General features: G+C 51.0%; 4 protein-coding genes across 11 annotated transcripts in view; 2 read left to right on the forward strand and 2 right to left on the reverse strand.

The window, feature by feature from the left end:
• Positions 1-2187, reverse strand: part of SARNP (SAP domain containing ribonucleoprotein) — a 41425-nt gene extending 39238 nt beyond the window's left edge. The window contains exon 1 of the mRNA XM_008534193.2: positions 2053-2187. Coding sequence (XP_008532415.1) covers positions 2053-2088 — 36 coding nt within the window. The 5' untranslated portion in view covers positions 2089-2187. The remainder of the gene's footprint in view (positions 1-2052) is intronic.
• Positions 2188-2228: 41 nt separating this feature from the next.
• ORMDL2 (ORMDL sphingolipid biosynthesis regulator 2) lies at positions 2229-4927 on the forward strand. Of its 3 annotated transcripts, XM_008534192.2 has the most exons (5): positions 2410-2502; positions 2880-2973; positions 3418-3592; positions 3748-3899; positions 4445-4927. In XM_008534192.2, exons 3-5 carry the CDS (start codon positions 3419-3421, stop codon positions 4578-4580), a joined length of 462 nt encoding a protein of 153 aa, XP_008532414.1. In that variant the 5' UTR covers positions 2410-2502; positions 2880-2973; position 3418; the 3' UTR covers positions 4581-4927. The 3 variants fall into 3 exon arrangements, with proteins under 3 accessions (XP_008532411.1, XP_008532414.1, XP_008532412.1); XM_008534189.2 differs by lacking the exon at positions 2880-2973 and having other exon boundaries at positions 2229-2502; XM_008534190.2 differs by lacking the exon at positions 2880-2973 and having other exon boundaries at positions 2420-2502; positions 3313-3592.
• A 233-nt stretch (positions 4928-5160) lies between these two features.
• DNAJC14 (DnaJ heat shock protein family (Hsp40) member C14) lies at positions 5161-12604 on the reverse strand. Its single transcript, XM_008534188.2, has 7 exons — positions 11623-12604; positions 9717-11185; positions 7369-7475; positions 7039-7158; positions 6524-6684; positions 6339-6441; positions 5161-6126 (listed from the first exon to the last, which is right to left on the reverse strand). The coding sequence occupies exons 2-7, from the start codon at positions 11127-11129 to the stop codon at positions 5916-5918; spliced, it is 2115 nt and encodes a 704-aa protein (XP_008532410.1). The 5' UTR covers positions 11130-11185; positions 11623-12604; the 3' UTR covers positions 5161-5915.
• A 27-nt stretch (positions 12605-12631) lies between these two features.
• On the forward strand, positions 12632-17522 carry LOC103560200 (transmembrane protein 198-like). Of its 6 annotated transcripts, XM_008534187.2 has the most exons (6): positions 12632-12752; positions 13247-13354; positions 14220-14478; positions 15115-15696; positions 16142-16299; positions 16421-17522. In XM_008534187.2, exons 3-6 carry the CDS (start codon positions 14304-14306, stop codon positions 16556-16558), a joined length of 1053 nt encoding a protein of 350 aa, XP_008532409.1. In that variant the 5' UTR covers positions 12632-12752; positions 13247-13354; positions 14220-14303; the 3' UTR covers positions 16559-17522. The 6 variants fall into 6 exon arrangements, with proteins under 6 accessions (XP_008532409.1, XP_070475730.1, XP_008532408.1 ...); XM_070619629.1 differs by lacking the exons at positions 12632-12752; positions 13247-13354 and adding an exon at positions 13067-13205 and having other exon boundaries at positions 16139-16299; XM_008534186.2 differs by lacking the exons at positions 12632-12752; positions 13247-13354 and adding an exon at positions 13067-13205.
• The last annotated feature ends 137 nt before the right edge of the window (positions 17523-17659 follow it).

Genomic DNA, 17659 nt, shown 5'->3' on the forward strand with positions numbered 1-17659 from the left:
GCCCCTCAAATCACATGCAAAGTATGTGTAAAGGCCTTTTTCTGGGGAGAGGGTCCATACCTTTCATGAGAGTTTCAAAGATATCTGTGACCTCCAAAAGGTTAAGAAGTGCTCTAGAGAAAAAGCAAAGACAAGCAAAAGTGATTAAAAGAGTGAATCCTCTTCAGGCTGTCAGGAGTGCCTCATGCTCTCTCAGTCTATAACACCTGAAATCAGGTCAAGGGACATTATCCAATCAAAATCAAATTTAAGGGGCCGGCCCCATGGCTAAGTGGTTAAGCTTGCACGCTGCACTGTGGCGGCCAGGGGTGTTGGCCAGTTCCAATCCTGGGCACAGACCTAGCACTGCTCATCAAGCCATGCTGTGGGGGCCTCCCATATAGAACTAGAAGGACTTACAACTAGGATATGGAACTGTGTACTGGGGGACTTTGAGGAGGGAAAAAAAAAGAGGAAGATTGGCAACCAATGTTAGCTCAGGGCCAATCTTCCTCACACACACACACATAAAAACAAATACAGACCTGACAAATGCAGATTTCATGGAAGGAGGAACTCCACAAACCAACACAAAATCCATAAATGTAAGTCACAAGACTGGTGACTTACCTCAGGAGTTTCAAAAATGGGATTAATTGGAAGAAAACATTAGATCTTCTACTCATATTTCCTTATTCATTCAAAAATTCCTTTTATGTATATCTTTTATAAAATAGACAACAAGATGGCAGTACATAATTTATGTAAGTACCATACATATAATGGAGGTGACTGCTCAGGTTTTTTTACTTATTGTGATATTAAGAGACTACTGATGTAATCTACACATTTCAGTACAACTAACTTAACAGGAACTCCAAGATAACACAAAAACCCACTAGCATAATTTAGAATCCAAGAGTAAGAAATCTATCAGCTTTCACAGAAAGGCTAATTGGTGTCAACCAATAAGTGACTAAAAGGATCTCTCCCTACACGTTTTTTTTTAAGCTCATCAAGCTCCAAAGGATCAGTTTTCGGATTAGGCTAAAACAGCCTGGTTTGTCCAAGGTCGCCAGAACGATGTGACCAAAACATGACCAAAACATGCGATGGGAAAACTACTTGTGAAACCACAAATAAACAACTAATCAAGATATTCTCTTAATTCACCCTAAAAGAAACTAGTTTTCTCTTCCAGGAGAATAAGTATCTAAATGTGAGAAAGCTACCAAGATTCTCAAAAGACACAACTTACAACGGCTTCTGTGGTTAAGAGTGTCACCCAGTGGAGACACCAACAGATGCAGGGTCCGTGCGCGAAATGAAACGGGACAGAGAGAACCCTAACCTTGGCAATGTTTTTCCAAACTATCCCAGCTCTGGGCGAGTTGTCTGTCTGGCAGGGGGCGCGGCGGGGGAGGCCGGCGGACGGAGAACCGCGTGAGAGAAAAACTCTGCCGTCGGCGGGATGCGTGCCTCTCCTAACTCTAAGGGCTCCGAAACCCAGGCTTCCACGCGGAGGCCTATCTTCCGAGGCCTCTCCTCAGGTTTCAAAGTTCGCCCCGGGGGCGCAACCCCGCCTGAAAAAAGGAGCGGAAGCATTTTCTGGATCACGTTTGAGACTCACAGAGATAGAAAACACAAAGGTGCCATCGTGTGCTAACGGGAATCCCAGCTTCGGACAGCAGACAGGAAAGCATCAAGCCGGGGAAGAAAATGGGGCGCTGGGTCCGGCGTGGGGCAAAGAGGAGGGGACCACTGACGTAATGCAGCTCCGACGAGAAACGAGGACGGAGGATAACAGGTTGAAGGCACTTGCACCACCCGGTGGGGAAAGGTGACGGACGACACGAAGAAAGGAGCCGGAATAACAAGACACTGCCGTGAGGAGAAATGGGGAATTAGGGAAGGCGGATGGGAAAAATGGGAGGCACAAAATAAAAGAACTACGGCGGGAGCCGGAAAACGCAGTGAGAAAGCCCGGAAAGAGAACACGGAGGAAAAGGCGCAAGCCACCGGCGGAATTCCGTCCCCGGAGAGCCCAGCCCAGCCCTTCCCCCTTCCCGCTACCTTCAGCTTGTGGAGCTCCACCGTCTCCGCCGCCATCTTGTTACCCCTCCACTCCGCCGGGCCCCCACCGCTGCCTCCGCCTCCAGGAGCTCCCGCCGGGGCGCGGCCAGCCACGGCCGACCAATCGCTGCCACTCTTACTCCCACCTCAGGCCATCAACTCTCCCCATTAGCCAACAGCTGGCGTCGCTCTCACTCCTCTAAGCAGCTCTCCCCACCTCTCTCAGAAGGTGGGACAGAGAGAAGGGCGGGTTCTGCACCTTCCGAACGACGGAAGTGGCGGCCAATTGTGCGTCTCCATCGGAGACCGCCAGCCAATGGGTGGCGGCAGCGCTGATTCTGCTCCACCAATCGGGACAGCGCAGATAGACAAGGGCGGCTGCTTCCTGGAGACCACAGGTGTGAAAGCGAGCGCCGCGCCCCAGGCTGGAAGGGCTTCTGTACCTGGCAGGTAGGGGCTGCCGGGAGGCTGGAAAGGGGCGCCGAGAAAAACGATGGGAGGCACAGGGGGCGGGGGCGAGGAGCGGCGGCGAACTAAATACCGAGAGAGGCGCTGAAGAGACCCCTGAGGGGAGCCGACGAACGAGAGAGGGAAGCTGGGAGGTGTACGGGGCGGGTTCAGCACTAGGGTTTAGGGAATTTTAGGTAGAGAGGGGCGGGCGAGAGCGGCTTCCTAACTAGGCATCATCAACTTTAGAGCTAGCACGATTTTAAAGGGCCAAGTTCGGACGACCAGAGCCGCCGCTGGAGTCGGGGCTAGGGCTCCATCTCTCGCGACACTGAGCTCAGGTCCCTTCCTATCCAAAAGCCTTGGTCAAATTCTTGCAGCGCCCAGGCTTTCTCGACAGAAGGAATTGGGACGCTGGCTGCTTGCTTACATGCCAAGGGGATGACACAGGAGGGGCAAGCCCCAGAGGAAAAGGTGGGGATTAGAAGTAGCTTTATCCCTGCGCCCCTCCTCAGTGGTTCCTTGATTGTGTCCTATGACCCTCTTCTGCAATTCTGGGTGTATGTAACCTCTCATGATTCCTTATTAACTTTTTCAGGAAAGTAAAGTGAGATACTTCTGTTTCTTTTGCTCCTTGAAGCAGGTGCCCCAAGCTTAGGCTTTTCCTTCAAGTTACAGTTGAAGTGTAAAGATCAGAGTAAAAGTTACCATTGTCTCTCTAAAATGCAGAGAGGACTCTTGCCGTTTAAGTTTTTTCCCCAAGTCTTCAGTTTTTCCTTTGTGCATGATGGGGGAGTTCTTTCATTCCAATAGAGTTCAAGGGATTTTGGTCATTCAGAAGACAGTTTCGGGAACAAACTCAAAGAGGGGGTGAGAGGAAACTGAGTTGGACTCCTGCCTGAACCCCCACTGTGGTAGGATGAATGTGGGGGTGGCACACAGCGAAGTAAACCCCAACACTCGAGTGATGAATAGCCGGGGCATCTGGCTGGCGTACACCATCTTGGTAGGACTGCTGCATGTGGTTCTACTCAGCATCCCTTTCTTCAGCATTCCTGTTGTCTGGACCCTGACCAACGTCATCCATAACTTGGTGAGCACTAAACCATGCCCTTATACCCACCCTAGGCCTTTCCCAACCAAAAACAATAAAACTGTCAATTACTTGGGGATTTATGTCTTCCTTTTGGGATCTTAGCATAATTCTTTGGCTGAAGGACTACCTTCTGCCCCCTTCCCTCCTCCCAGGCTATGTATGTCTTCCTACATACGGTGAAAGGGACACCCTTTGAAACCCCTGACCAAGGAAAGGCTCGGCTACTGACATACTGGGAACAGATGGACTACGGGCTCCAGTTTACCTCTTCCCGCAAATTCCTCAGCATCTCTCCTATTATACTGTGAGTCCAGGGGGAGATATGGGAGATGCTCCAAGAGCCAGGTATAAAGGCCCACAGGGAAGCTTTAGAAAAGCAGACTACTCAGACCCTTTGAAGATACTGTGGTATGCATTCCTTGCTGCTTCCGTGGTGGTAGGGGAATGCAGAAGGGCCTAAGAAAAGATAAAATGCCAAGTAAAACCAAGTAATTTTACACTTCCAAAAGAAGTGAATAAAGGTAGAACTGATGTAAATCTGTGAAAACTGACTGTGGGGAGTGGAAGCAAAGAGCACGCTCATACAGGCTGAAACTGCTTCAGCTGTCATTTGCCCATGTCATTAACAGTTAAAAAACACACAAACTAACTTATAAATCTCCAGTTAAAGGTGCTATCTGATCATCTCCCCAACCCCAAAGTAAATACTGTTACTGGAGCTGGAATATTTCAGATATCCTAGGACTACACGCAGTAAAACTGGTCATTTAAAATAGAAAAAGTCACTGGAAAGGCATGAATATGGATAGGGAAGGCCAACTTCACTCAACATATTTCTTCTCTCCACAGCTACCTCCTGGCCAGCTTCTACACCAAGTATGATGCTGTTCACTTCCTCATCAACACAGCCTCATTGCTCAGCGTACTGCTGCCTAAGTTGCCCCAGTTCCACGGGGTTCGTCTCTTTGGCATCAACAAATACTGAGGGATGGGGCTGGGGACGACGTTGGGAACAAAGGGCTACAACATCCTTCCCTTCTCCATGCTGTCTTCTCTATCTCGAAAGCCTGAGAACTATACAACCTTTCACAAACTCCCAGGAAGAGAAAAGATTAGAATAAAGCAGCTCCCTGGGCCCAGCCCTGCTAGGAACAGGTTTCTTTGAATCAGGAAAGACAGGTGAGGTAAGAGCCAAATCATTCTCATCTGCAGCAGGAAGCCATGTTTGGGCAGCTTGTTTGGTGATTAAGTTTTTCCATAGCTTCCACCCCCACCACCTTCCAGCTCTATTTTGCTGTGTATTTTCCTTATAATAAAGATCATTTTTTTTCAGATATGGCTACAATTTGGTCAGCAGAAGGGTAGGAAGATGTCCTCATAAGACTGGGGAAGAAAGATGGAACAGTGACTTACTGTACAAAACTTGTTTAAGGTATTTTTTTTTTTACCCCCTCTCCCTTGGTCCAGTAGGAGGTGGCCTTCACTCTCAGCTAACACTTAGTAGGGAAAGGATACTCAAATGAGAAAAAGGGCTCAAGCTATATGGGCAAAGAAGAGAGGGAAGATACAGGTTGCCAGTTATATATTTATAGAAAGATAATCCCCTGGCTTTAAATATATATGTACATACAAATATGAACAAACTTAAAAAAATACAAACCCTTGGATCATAAGGGTGCTGCTGGGAGCCCCTTTATCCATCCCCCTCACCCAAGGGCAGAGGGCATGAGTCGCTTTTTAAAAATTACTAGTTTGGCCATCCCTGCAGCAACAAGCATGAAGTTGGGTGATTACCCACAATGGTGAAAGTCAGAGGAAAAATTCAGAGTTCCCACTCCCTGAACTCTAAATATCTCCTAAAATTAGGGCTACGTGCTTTCTTGTTCTGTCTTTTAACTAGTATACTGGGGTAAAGGAAGGGACTCCCTTCTGAAATGGGTCAAGAAATAAGATAGTTTAAAAAGAGGGGGAAAGTGTCATCTGCTCTAGAAGCAAAAGACAAGACAAAGGCATACAGACCCCAGGGAAATTTCCCACACTACTATGGGGGATACTGTCCAGCCCAGGTCCAGGCCCTCGGTTCTTTGCTCTGGCCACCCCCTATTTCTTTGGTATTGTCAGAAGACAAGATTCAGTTCCTGGGTGCTGGTGGAGGAGGGAGAGTGGTTCCGGGGCTTCCTACAAGTACTGAGTGAACAATTTGAGCTTACAATTTTCCCTTTTTTAAATATTTAAAAATAAACAAATCAAACTCCATCCTGTGCTGTACACAGCCCTTTTGACTCCCTGACATTGATTTGAGGAAAGAAGAGAAGGGGTGTCAACGTTGGAAGGGCCTCCTCACTTTCTTCCGCCGCTTCGGTTTGGCTTCTCCCTTGGGTACTGTGCTGTTGGGCTTGGCGGCTGCAGTGGCCCCAGGGCCAGGCTGAGGAGCTGCAAAGAAGTTCCCATTAGACATCTGGCCGGGGGGTACTTGAAAGATCCGGCTTAAGAAATCCTGAAGGTCAGCAGGAGGGGCATCTGGGGTGGCTCTGAGAGGAAAACAGAAAGAACAATGAGGCAAGAGATATTAAGGGTCACTTGGTTACCTATGTTACCTATTTATACCTAAGTTAAAGATCTACTGAGTTAGTTGCCAAAATTCTTAGAGAGTAAGACACCTAGGTGTCCTAAACAGCATGTCACCTGAAACCATATTCAGAGCTAGAATAGTAGATAGATTATTGAAAGAAATACCACCTACCTCTGCCGCCCACTGGTGCCTGGAATCCGAGAACCAAAGGAGATGTGATAGGGAACTTTGTGAGTATCTGGGGAGATTCCCACACGCTGGCATCCAGCCCACTCTGCAAGCATGAGAAATAATCAGCCAAAACATCACAGTTTTGAGCATTTATGAGTCCATATTTCTAGAGGACAGAAGCTTACCTGTGATGTCATACACTTTTCCATCCATCAGCGCAAAGTAGGTGATCTTGAGGCCCAACATGCTTGACTCTGCCCAAAAGTCTCCTTCCTCAGCAGGATGCAGCTTATTACACTCAGCACAGTATCTGGCACTCTTAGGTTCCCGGTCCATTTCAAACCTCCTGCAACCCAAAAAAAGGACAGTTCTTAATTGTCAAGCCCAGGGCATTACCAGAGTCTCATCATTACTGACAAATATGGATGAAACATCTAAAATTATCTCCACTCAATTGTTACATATGCCTATGTACACTCTGCCCTCAACCTTCTATCTTAAAGCTAAAAATATCTTTTTTTTTTTTTTTTTTTACTGCTAATTCAAATCCCAAATCTACTGACAATATAGCAAAAGTAGAAACCTCAGGGTCTTTTTATTCACCATGTGTATCCCATAACTACCAATAATACTCACAAGGAAGGTGTTTGGCTACCCAATCTCTAAGCTGTGGCTATACCATTCCTGTCCTGTGTCATACCTATGCTTTCCCTGGCATCGGCTGCACATCATAGTATTCATTGCCTCTTTGAGGTCATCTTGCAGCTTGGACAGAAACTCATTCACTGACCGGCTCAGCTCATTCTCTGCCATTCGTTTCCTGAGAGAAGAAAGGCTTTGTAAGTCAAAGGGTATTGAGCGAGGGACAAAGGGAGACAGAGCTATTGGCCTCCTGAGGCCCCTGGTCAGCTAGAAAGACAAGCAACCTCAGTTCTCTCCACGTCAGAGAGCCTCCATCCTCAATTCGAGGGAATCTGCTATTGAAGCTTCTTCATTTACCCCACCTGACAATTTCACATCTCCAACTTACATTTCATATTCCTTCCGCCTTTCAGGGTTACTGACAATGTCCCAAGCTGCCCGCAAAACCTTGAAGGCCTCCTCAGCCCGGGGATGACGATTTTTGTCAGGATGAACCTACCAAGAGAAAGATTTCATGACAAATCCATTCTAACCCTCTCCCCATCTTGGGTCAAAATAACCTCATATCAAAGGTTTCTCTTTGACCATCCTTTTAGAGAGTCAGTATAGCTTAATGATTAATTGCTCTGGGTTCAAGTCCCAGGTCTGTTACTTATTAGCTGTATGACCTAAAATATTTTATATATCATGGATTGTTGGGAGTATTAAATGAGAATATATGTGAAGTATATAGCACAGAATCTGGCACTAAGGTGATCCACCATTCCAGTGTACCTCGGATTGTCCCAGTTTTAGCACTGAAAGTTCACGTCTCAGGAAACCCCTCAATCCCAGGCAAATGCGGATGGTTGGTCGCCCTACCTGGCACATGCATCCTAAGCCCTCAGATGTTAACTTTGTCAGCCATGAAGTAAGAGTTCCAAAGATATTACATCCTCAAACTCAATCTTTTCTAACTAGAAAATTCTCATATCTACTCAAAACTTCCCACAATAGTTGGCCTTTCTGTCCCAGAAATAAATGAAATAGCATATTATGATCCTCACATGCTTTTTATCCAGTTTTCAGCCTGTCTCCAAGACAAATAATATCCTCATTCCCCAAAAATGCAAAGATAAAGCTAGTCTCCTGACCGATGCCAGATAAACAAAATGCTGTTAAATCTCCCACATTCCCAAGCTTATAGAACAGCCTTTTAGTCATGGTCACTGTAGCGCCTAATAAGGGCAGTGAGAAGTTCTACAAAAGAAGCCCACAGGGGCCAGCCTGGTGGCACAGCAGTTAAGTGCACAGGTTCCGCTCCGGCGGCCCGGGGTTCGCCAGTTCGCATCCCAGGTTGTGGACATGGCACCGCTTGGCAAGCCATGCTGCGGTAGGTGTCCCACATATAAAGTAGAGGAAGATGGGCACGGATGTTAGCTCAGGGCCAGTCTTCCTCAGCAAAAAGAGGAGGATTGGCAGCAGTTAGCTCAGGGCTAATCTTCCTCACAAAAAAAAAAGAAGCAGCCCACGGATACTCTGGCCCAGAACAAGGGAGAACTTTGGGGTGTGGGGCAGGTGTGTTGAGGAATGGGGAACTTAAATACATCTCTACTCCAAGAAAGTAAGTTGAAAATGAGAATTCTTGTAAGAATGATATTCCCTACGAGAGGATGTGTGCTAAAAGACATGAAAGTGAGAAAAGCTCTACTATTAGTAACCATTTGAGTGTAAGCAGTTGTTCCCCACTCTAAGAATATCCCATGCTACCCACCAAGGGGCATGCATTTCCCACCAAATTCATTAATTAGTCCTCTGATAAGTTACAGGCCTGGTACTTTAGTGTGCCTTGAATGGTTAATGGAAACTTTGGTTGCTCATTCCTCTTTGGTATCATTACCAAATGATACCATTTGGTAAATTACCGTTCAGGTAATTTGCACACTGTGATATTTTACCATTCCAGTTCCAAACACTCAGTCAAATAGGCCTCCAATGTAATTTATACACAGAACTTATATTCGTAATATAGTTTTACTTGTACAGGAATAGCAGTAACAATCATATATAAAAATAGCAACCTAATATCTACTTCTAGTAGCAATGTGATTGCATGCTTGTATTAAACCATTTCCCTCAATCATATGGTGTGTCACAACTCCCACCTGTACCCCTCTTATCAATAAAAGCAACCATGTGACATACACATGGATATGCCTCTCTATAATCTCTGTTCCACTTTCCTTCCCTTTCCCACTCTGGGTTGCTGGTCTTGAGACAGCTTGTTTTCTTTCACCTGATCCTGGAATAATCACATACGCTCCCTGAACCTTCCCACACTAGGTCCACACTTGCCTCCCCGGGACAGATAGATGGATTTCCCCGTGTTCAAAACACCCTCATTTATTCAGAGGGGAGGAAGTGACAGGCTTTCTGACTAGGCCTCTTCTCCACCCTAGTCAGAGGGACTTCACCTGGATATTCCAGGGTGAGTGAGTCCAACACCACCTGACATACCAGGTTCATTTCTTTTCATTAAGAAAAAGAATTTCATGACTAAACTTAAAATGAAGGGAAAGTCAGATTCCATAGTACATGGGGGAAAGTCTTTATGACTCTTAAGAATTAAAGTTACTCTTCAGCCTCAGGTTGACTTTCTACTCTGCCTTCCCTGTATTATTCTCTCTCTAAAACTGCAAGAGAAAATAAAATATGGGAACAAAAGATGAACAGGAAACAGAGAGGAAAGGTACTCACCATTACTGCCAGCTGCCTATAGGCCTTCTTCAGTTCAACATCTGATGCTGTGGTTTCAACCCCCAACACATGGAAAGGGTTTAGCTCATCCTCAGGAACCCCAGCCATAGTCAAGAGTCGAGCCACTTCCTCTTCAGGCTGGCAGTAGCGCCCACTAGCTACAGGTGCATTCCCCTGCCTGTTAGTCCTCTGCTTGACCCAAGGCAACTCCAGCCAACCCCATTGAACTATTCTCACCAGCTGCTGCCATGGCCTGCTGTCTCTCAGCAGAACCAGGCAATGTTGCAAGGTGGGAGAATCCAGCCAAGAGAAGAGCCAGGTGGCTTTACCCCTCCAGCCTAACCGGTCACCCAATCCCACCAGAAACCGCCAGCCCAACTGTAGACAGCCCAACAAGAGGGCCAGAGCCAGGAGCAGCAAAGCACCCAGTAGCCTAAGAAAACGGGTGAGCAGCCCTGCCCCACAGCAAAACCCCTGGCTCAGAAATTGGAACATCACCTGGGCCCAGCCCCCCAGCCGCCTTGCCCAGACTCCCACCCAGACTCGAAAAAGGTCCAGATCACTGCCTTTCAGCTGCCTGCATGCATAGATGAGATGGCCACAACTTTCTACATACTCTCCCACCAATACCAGCAGTTCAATCAGCCACCAGAAGCCTGCCTGCCCAAGCTGACACAGTTCCTCTGCTCCCCACAATCCCAAGCCTCTGCGCTTATCTGCCTGACTTCGTTTCCGGCCCAGCCGATGTCGACCAGGGGACCTGGGATCTCTGCGACCACCCTCCCGAGTATCCTCCTTGGCCTGAACACGGTGCCGCTGTCTCCGGGGTGGAGGTTTCTTTCCACTGGACACACGTGAAAAATCACTGGGGAACTTAAGAGGTTCTTCATCATCGTATTCCTCTTCCAACTCTTCATCTTCCCCCAAAGCTGGAGAGGTACACTGGTGGCAAAAGTTGCTAGAAGAACTCTCTCCTCCCTCAGAGTAAGGCCCTTCAGAGATTCCAGGGGTTCCCTGGCAGTTGCAAGCAGATGGAATGGAAAGAAAAGAAGGGTTCCCATCTGCCTGGTACCCAGCCTCATTCTCTCTTGAGAGTTCCTGGTCCACTCCTGACTCTTCTTCTGAAGATGCCTCACTCTGATCAGGGTCTTCACCATCCTTAGGGGGTCCTGGACCCCTTGGGGGGCCATGGCTTGGATCCGACCAGTGGGCTGGGTTTGGGGGCTGTGTGTACTTAGGACTAGAGTGCTCTGTGAGGCAGCGGGTACCATTAGGAGCAGGCTCCGCTGAGTCCCTGAGTCCTGAGAATGAAAGTATTTCAGGGTCCACAGAGGGTCCTAAAGTCCTGAGGGAGGCACCACCACTGTGGTGGGCTCCACACAACCCTCTTTCTCCGGGGTACTTCTGGGCCATAACCCCGGGGCTTCCTGAGGATTTTAGGTCACAGCCATCATGGTAAGTTCTGATGCCTGTAACAAAGGTAGCAAGGTGGGGATGATCAAGAGAAGGAATAAATAATCTTAGATTGAGAATATATTTAATGCACCCATCTCCCTTGTTTTCCCAAGTTCTTTTGGGGCATTCATTACCGCTAGCAATGAGACAATACTACATTAACCACAACCCCGATCCTTCCCTCCCCCACCCCAAACCCCCTTACTCTTCTTTCCCCAGAAAGCTATAATCCTGAATCAGGGCAAGAGAGAGGTACCGCAAAGGGTGTGGTCCTGGGGTCACTCTTGGGAAAAAGGCAAAGACGGCCGGAAAGGGGGGCCGCACGCTGCCAGAAAAGGGTGGGGACCGTGCGGCCCTTTAAGAAAACCTGGGGGCGGAGCTTGGGGGGGGTTGCCCGAGAGAGACAACCCGGGAACCCTCGGGCTGGGTAGAGGGGGTGAAGGTAACTTACCGAAAAGCGGCGGTAACTCCTCCCCCTCGAGCAGCTGGGCCTAGGGCCAGGGGGAGCTACGAGAGCAGCTCCCCCGGCTCCGCCTCCCGCTCACGCTCTGCTTCCGTCTTCCGTCCCCGCCGCGGCCGCCGAGCTACGCATACTTCCACTTCCGGGGTCACCAGGGAAGAGACGGGAAGAAAAAGAAAAAGCGGTTGGCGGAGGCGCGAGCCCGATCAGCCGGCGCTGAGTCAAATCAGAGGAGGCGGTCCTGGAGAAGCACTGGCCCCGCCCCTTAAAGGGCCCTCTGCCGCAGGCCTCCGCTCGTGCGAGGTGCACCGCGAGCTGCACCGCTGGAAGCGAAGCAAGTGGGTGCTGCAGCAGCGCCTGCGGACTAGGGGCAGATTCTCAGGCTTCCTCTGGCTGTATTCTTGGGTTTTGCCGACACTGGAAGATAGAGGACAGCCACCGAGCCACAGTGTTGTTTCCCTTGCAGACAGAACCAGGGAGCGTAGAGGAGCCACTGCCCTGATCCCTTCCCGGCTGGCTGTAGCGAAGACAGAGGTCCTTTTGTATCATGCGGAGGTGGGGCGGAGGGGAGGACGCCTCGGGCCAGCCCCCGCCCTGGCCCTTCTGCGCTGCGCCTCCTTTCCTAGCAACCCTCTGCCTTCCCACGCCTGACCCAGCTGGCGAACTGCCCCGTATAACTGCAGCTCCCACGGCCTAGATCTGCCCCTCTGGACGCAGCTACCAGGCCCCGTCACGGAGCAGGGCTTGGGGACTGGGAGCCTAGTTCCGCTGGGCTCAAGACCGGAGAGAAATGCCAAAAAACACTGCACTTATCTGCATGCTGCTTTGCATCTCATTTGCATACCGAGCTGCTCAGTCGACGTCTACACGCGCCCCCGCCCCCACGCGGACCAGGCTTGGGTTCCTTCTCTGTCGGTCCCCTCCTCGACACACCCCTCTTTTGTTAGTCCCCCCTCCAGACCCCGTCTTGCTCAGCAAATTTTTCCACCCATGAACCCCTCGCCGGCGCCCCTACACCAGCAAGAGCCCCTTCCCCGGGTCCCCGATCCCGACCACCAGATTCTCCAGAAGACAATACTCCAATTCTCTGGGAAGTGGAAGAAACCAAGCCGGAGCTAGGGGTGCGCAGGGACCCCAGTTGGGGCTTTGAGAGCTTCGATTGTCGAGTCATCGCCCAAGTATTCAGAGATCTTTCCCCGAAACCTCTTGCAGTGCCCCCAAGACCCTTCCCTGCTATGGTTGGAGGAGTCTCTCGTCCCAGGCTAGAACTGTAGGCAAACTGGGTCCCCCCCACACACAGGGGAAAGAGTTGGAGGGGCCCGCCCCGTGATGTCACCCCCCCCCCCACACACACACACACACCCTGTCCCCTTCCTCCACCCCCCAATCTGGTTGCATTTAGCTCACGGGGCTTGGGCTACAAGTTGCAGGAGTTTAGTGGGCCACGAACAGAGTGGCCCTGGGGGTGCCCACGCCCGACAGCCGCCCCATCGTCTAGGACCTCCGGGCAGGGATGCAGCTGGGGGTCTAGGGAAACACTTCTACCCCGTCCTCTCCTCAGCCCTGGCAGGGTGGTGAGTAGTTAACACCCCCACCCCAACCTCTCCTTGTTTAGGGTCCCCAGACTTCCAAGCGGATTGAGGAGAGGAGCCCCAGGGATTTCCCAAGCCAACCCTCCAGCCTGTTAGGACCTTGATGTCCAAAAGAAGACAGCTGAAGGAAGGTGCCTGCATCCACCATACCCGACTCCCACAGTGCCCCAATGCCAGCCCCTCCTTGGTCTTCTCCTCCTTTCAGGAACTGAATTCAAATCCCACTGGGAGCCCTGACACCCCTGGGGAAAGGGAGGGGTGGAAAAATCCCACCAGTGTCCTGAGGGGAGGAGCAAAAGGCTACCAGGATGTGAGATGTCTGTGGGCAAGGTGCCCGCTTAGTTCGTGAGGGGCCATGGGAGCTGGACTGTGGCTGTATGCCCCTTCCCCCAGCAACTCCATCTCTGCATGAAGCCGAAGCTTCAAAACCCTGACAAAGTGTGGGTGACTGTCTCTACTTGAGTCTTTGTCCCAAACTCTTTTGGTGTCTGGTTTTTTTCCTCTCCGCCTTCCCTGGGGTTGGAGCAGTTGTTGAGAGACCCCACTGTGACTCATTCCCTCCTCTTTCTCCTCCTTCTCCCCTCTCCATTGACCCCACCCTTCCCAGTCCAGTGGAGCAGTATTGAGTCCCAGCAGCAGATGGGGCAAGCTTTCTTTTCAGCTGGAATAGCCTGCTGGGCCTTTAGCCCCTAGTTCCACTAGTTCCCCTGGGCCCCTCCCTCCACAGACCTAGGACTTTCCAACTCCTCCCTGGAAAGCTGGGAGGCAGACAAAAGCTCATTACCTTAGATTTTCGTTTAACTGTTACTTAGTGTCCTTGTTTCAGAGGATGATAAAGAGACAGCTGGCTCCCCTCAATCCAATCCTGTAGATTTCTTCAGTTACCCTGCCAGGGCCATGCTCCCTCCTGAAATTGGCCCTTCTTCAAAAGGAATAGCGGTACAGAGTCCTTCGGATACATGGGCACCTGAGTTCCGGCTCCCTACCCTCTTGCAGGTTTCCAACCCCCTCAAGACATTCATGGATGGGTGAGAGGAGCTGACACTGACCTCCCACTCTGTGACCATCTTCTCTTCTGCCATGGAGGAAGGCTTGCTGCCCCTGGCCATGACCTCTGACCCCAGGTCCTTTAATCAACAACTCCCAGAGCCTCCAGACCCAAGATGTGTCTTGGAACCCCAGGACAATCCTGAGTTGGCACCTGCCCTGGTGTGTGCTCTTTGCTGCTGCTTTGGAATCATCTACTGCTGCTTCGGTGAGAGCAGGGCCAGGGTTCCAGGGGGCAGCTGCCCAAGACTGTCACCCTCAAGGATGATGCCAACTTTCTCCATTGCTCCTGGGCCACCTCTGCTCCTCTATCAGGGAATGTCTACCTTCAGTGTGAGCCATGCTGCTCTTGCCAGCTCTTCTTGTCCGTCTCCCACACCCATGCCCTCCATCTCTGACACCCCCCCCACCCCTCTCCACCACCACCACACCCCATACCCCAACAACTATCAACTTGCCTTCCCCCTCCCTCCTACCTCAAAACTCCATTCCCAAAGTATCCTCTATGCTTATGGTTTCTTTACCCTTCCCCAATAACCCTGAATCAGCCCATGCTGATTTCTTCCCATCTACCGTCTCTGGAAGGACTAAACCTTCTTTCTATACTTGCTCCCCTCAATGCATCCATCTTACCTCCTGAGTTTCCCTCCCGTCCCCTCACAGTTCCTGAAAAGTCTCTGCCTTCCCTGAGATGATTCCTTTCTGCCCTTGCCTTGAGGTCCCTGGGTGTGCTGCTCCTGTCTTCTGCTCCTCTGGTTAGCCATTCCTCTCCCTTCTAATTCATCAGAGCTATCCCAATAGACACCCCCTTCCGTCTCTCAGTGCCTCCTGCCTCCCTTCCCAGGCTACCGCTGCTTCAAGGCAGTGATGTTTCTCTCGGGCCTGCTGTCAGGAGCTCTGGTGATCTTCCTGCTGTGCCACAAGGAACGAGTGCTAGAGACACAGCTGAGCCTGGAGGTGAGCGCGGGCATTGCGCTAGGCATCGGACTCCTCTGCGGCCTGGTCACCATGCTGGTTCGCAGTGTTGGGCTCTTCCTGACTGGTCTCCTGCTAGGCCTAACCCTGGGTGCCGGGGTCCTTCTAGGCACTGAGCCCATCTACCAGCCACCTTCAGCCTGGGTGCCGGCCGGGGGGCTGGTGGGGCTGGCATTGCTGGGAGCCCTGCTCACGCTTCGATGGCCACGTCCATTCACAGTTCTGGGCACAGCCCTGCTGGGTGCTGCAGTGCTGGTGGCCTGTGCTGACTACTTCCTGGAGGGGCTGGCACTGGGCCGTCGGCTAGGCCAACGCTTGCAGGCACTTCCAGCCTTGCCTCCTCTCTGCTGGTATAGCTGGGTCTTGCTGGGGACCTGGCCAGCCCTCGGGGCCCTTGGGGCCCTGGCCCAGTGGAAGCTCATGGATGAGGAACATGGAGCCCACGCCAATGGTGAGTTAGTGCCATGGGACAGAAGCAGCTAACCTGTGCCTTGTGATGTCCCCAGTTCCCAGACTTGAGGAGGAGAAGGGAGAAAATACACTTGAGGGAGGAGGGCGGAGGTGTCTACGGTGGATGGGGCAGGGCATTGAAAGAAAGTTAGAGTTGGAGGAGCCCAAGGTCTGAGTAAGAATGAGAAGAGAAATTGTCAGAGGGAGCAGGGAAGAGTTATCAGGAACTGTTATCGAAGGAAAGGAAGATCTCAGAGAAGTCCGGGAGGAAAGAGTAGAAGGATTCCAAAGAAGAGTTTCTTTTAGAATAACTGGTGGGGCTCTGAGCCTTGAGAGAGCCGGAACAGAGAGATCAAGTGGGTTTCTCCAGAGTGTGAGTGTGTTTGGGGGGTAGGATGCAGATCTAAAGAGGCCTCCCTAAGTCTCTCTCGCCCCCTCCCAAGCAGTGGTCTTGAGCCACCAGCGAAGGCATCTCCAACTCCTTCGGATCCGTCAACAAGAGGCCAAGTGGCACCGAACCTCCCCTGGGGTGGGGCTCTGTGAGGGCAGCTACCGGCGCCAGCTCCCCCACAATGCCCGGAGCCCTGCTGACAGTCTGGCTCCAGTGAGTAAGAGGGGAAGGGTAGTCTGGGGGATGGGGTAGAGGGCACATGGGGATGGTCAGGGTGGGAGGGGGCTCTGACCCAGGCCCTTTCCTCTGCCCTCTCTGCCCCGTGCCCCTCCAGAGTTATCTCCAGAGCCTTCGAGAGCGCCAACTAGGACCAGGCACCCAGGCAACAGCCCCCTACACTGTCCTGGACCTGGATTCTGACTGTGGTTCCACTGTACCCCTCACCACACCTTCTGGTTCCACCCAGACCTGAGCCTAAACCTCCACTGATGCCCCCACCCCTAGCAAGGGCCTGGGAATACTAGGTGGGCAGGGCCTGAGCCCACAGGACCCACACACAAACTTCCCCACCTCTTGGATCGGGGTTAGAATCTGTGCTCTAACCCAGACCAGCCCTGTAGGGATATGTTTCAGGGACAGACAGAGAGGAATCCTGTGGGGAAAGGAGAAGAATGGAAGTATGAATACCTACCTCTGGCCAATAACAGAGGTGCCCTGGTCCCAAAGTAGCACTCTCTCTAATTTCCTCCAAACCTAGGAGGCCCTTACCCAAATAGCCTTTTATATGCCCACCTCAGTGTGCCTCATAATGGTAAAATAAGGGGTTTTGTTTTTTGTAGGACCTATAGAAAATCGGGAAGCCTCCTAAAGCACTTAATAGCTTTTTTGGGGGGAGAAGGGCACAGAGGAGCGCCAGGACCCTTTTAATCCCCAGGCCCCTCATTAGGGGGTAGTTGGGTTCCTGGCCAGCCTTTCGCCCGGACCTTATAGGCCCAAGGCCCCTTCTCCTACCTCAGTTGGGGGTCCTGTCCTCCATGGTGCTTCTCTTTCCTTAACATGAAGAAGACCATGGGGCAGTGCCTGGCTCAGCACCCGCCTCCCCCAAAAACTGGCTTCTTCCTCCAAGGAGAGAGCATTGACCTGCATGCCAGAGTCTAGCCCTTTTGCCCAAAGGAGCCTGGTCTTTGGGGCTGTGTGAGAGACAAGTGCCTTCTCTGCTTCGCATTGGGAGTGATACATATCTCCTCCTCAACCAGAACTTTGCCCCAGCCACTAACCATTCTAACTCTCCCCACTCTGATTCTCCTGCCCAAAGTCTGTTCCCTGATTCCCTAGACAGCAGGAAAGAAGCTCTATCCCTCCTCTGGGCAGCAAGGCTATGATGGGAGGGAGGAAGAATGTGGGAGCATGTGAATAAAATGGCGTTGAACACTGAACCAGGGAGTCTGGTCTCTACTGTTGCTGCTTGTTACTTTCTTTGCACCTCAAAACAAAGTTAGCCAGACTGACAAGTCCTCTGTCCCCTAAAGCCCTGATAAGGGTACCTCTGTCACATTGGACTACTGTACACACA

Source organism: Equus przewalskii, chromosome 5 (genome assembly GCF_037783145.1).
Source record: "Equus przewalskii isolate Varuska chromosome 5, EquPr2, whole genome shotgun sequence".
In the NCBI taxonomy this organism is placed as follows: domain Eukaryota; kingdom Metazoa; phylum Chordata; class Mammalia; order Perissodactyla; family Equidae; genus Equus; species Equus przewalskii.

What these genes read in the sequence shown, in the direction of transcription:
- ORMDL2 (XM_008534189.2), top strand. Translation starts at nt 2,369, where the DNA reads ATGGGTGGCGGCAGCGCTGATTCTGCTCCACCAATCGGGACAGCGCAG. An exon ending in CCAACGTCATCCATAACTTG is followed by an intron (nt 3,593 to 3,747) that starts GTGAGCACTAAA and finishes CCCTCCTCCCAG; the next exon opens with GCTATGTATGTCTTCCTACA. An exon ending in AGCATCTCTCCTATTATACT is followed by an intron (nt 3,900 to 4,444) that starts GTGAGTCCAGGG and finishes TTCTCTCCACAG; the next exon opens with CTACCTCCTGGCCAGCTTCT.
- DNAJC14 (XM_008534188.2), bottom strand. Translation starts at nt 11,129, where the DNA reads ATGGCCCAGAAGTACCCCGGAGAAAGAGGGTTGTGTGGAGCCCACCAC. An exon ending in ATAGGCAGCTGGCAGTAATG is followed by an intron (nt 7,476 to 9,716) that starts GTGAGTACCTTT and finishes TTCTCTTGGTAG; the next exon opens with GTTCATCCTGACAAAAATCG. An exon ending in AAAAGTGTATGACATCACAG is followed by an intron (nt 6,442 to 6,523) that starts GTAAGCTTCTGT and finishes TCATGCTTGCAG; the next exon opens with AGTGGGCTGGATGCCAGCGT.
- LOC103560200 (XM_070619629.1), top strand. Translation starts at nt 14,304, where the DNA reads ATGGAGGAAGGCTTGCTGCCCCTGGCCATGACCTCTGACCCCAGGTCC. An exon ending in AATCATCTACTGCTGCTTCG is followed by an intron (nt 14,479 to 15,114) that starts GTGAGAGCAGGG and finishes CTCCCTTCCCAG; the next exon opens with GCTACCGCTGCTTCAAGGCA. An exon ending in ACATGGAGCCCACGCCAATG is followed by an intron (nt 15,697 to 16,138) that starts GTGAGTTAGTGC and finishes CCCCCTCCCAAG; the next exon opens with CAGTGGTCTTGAGCCACCAG.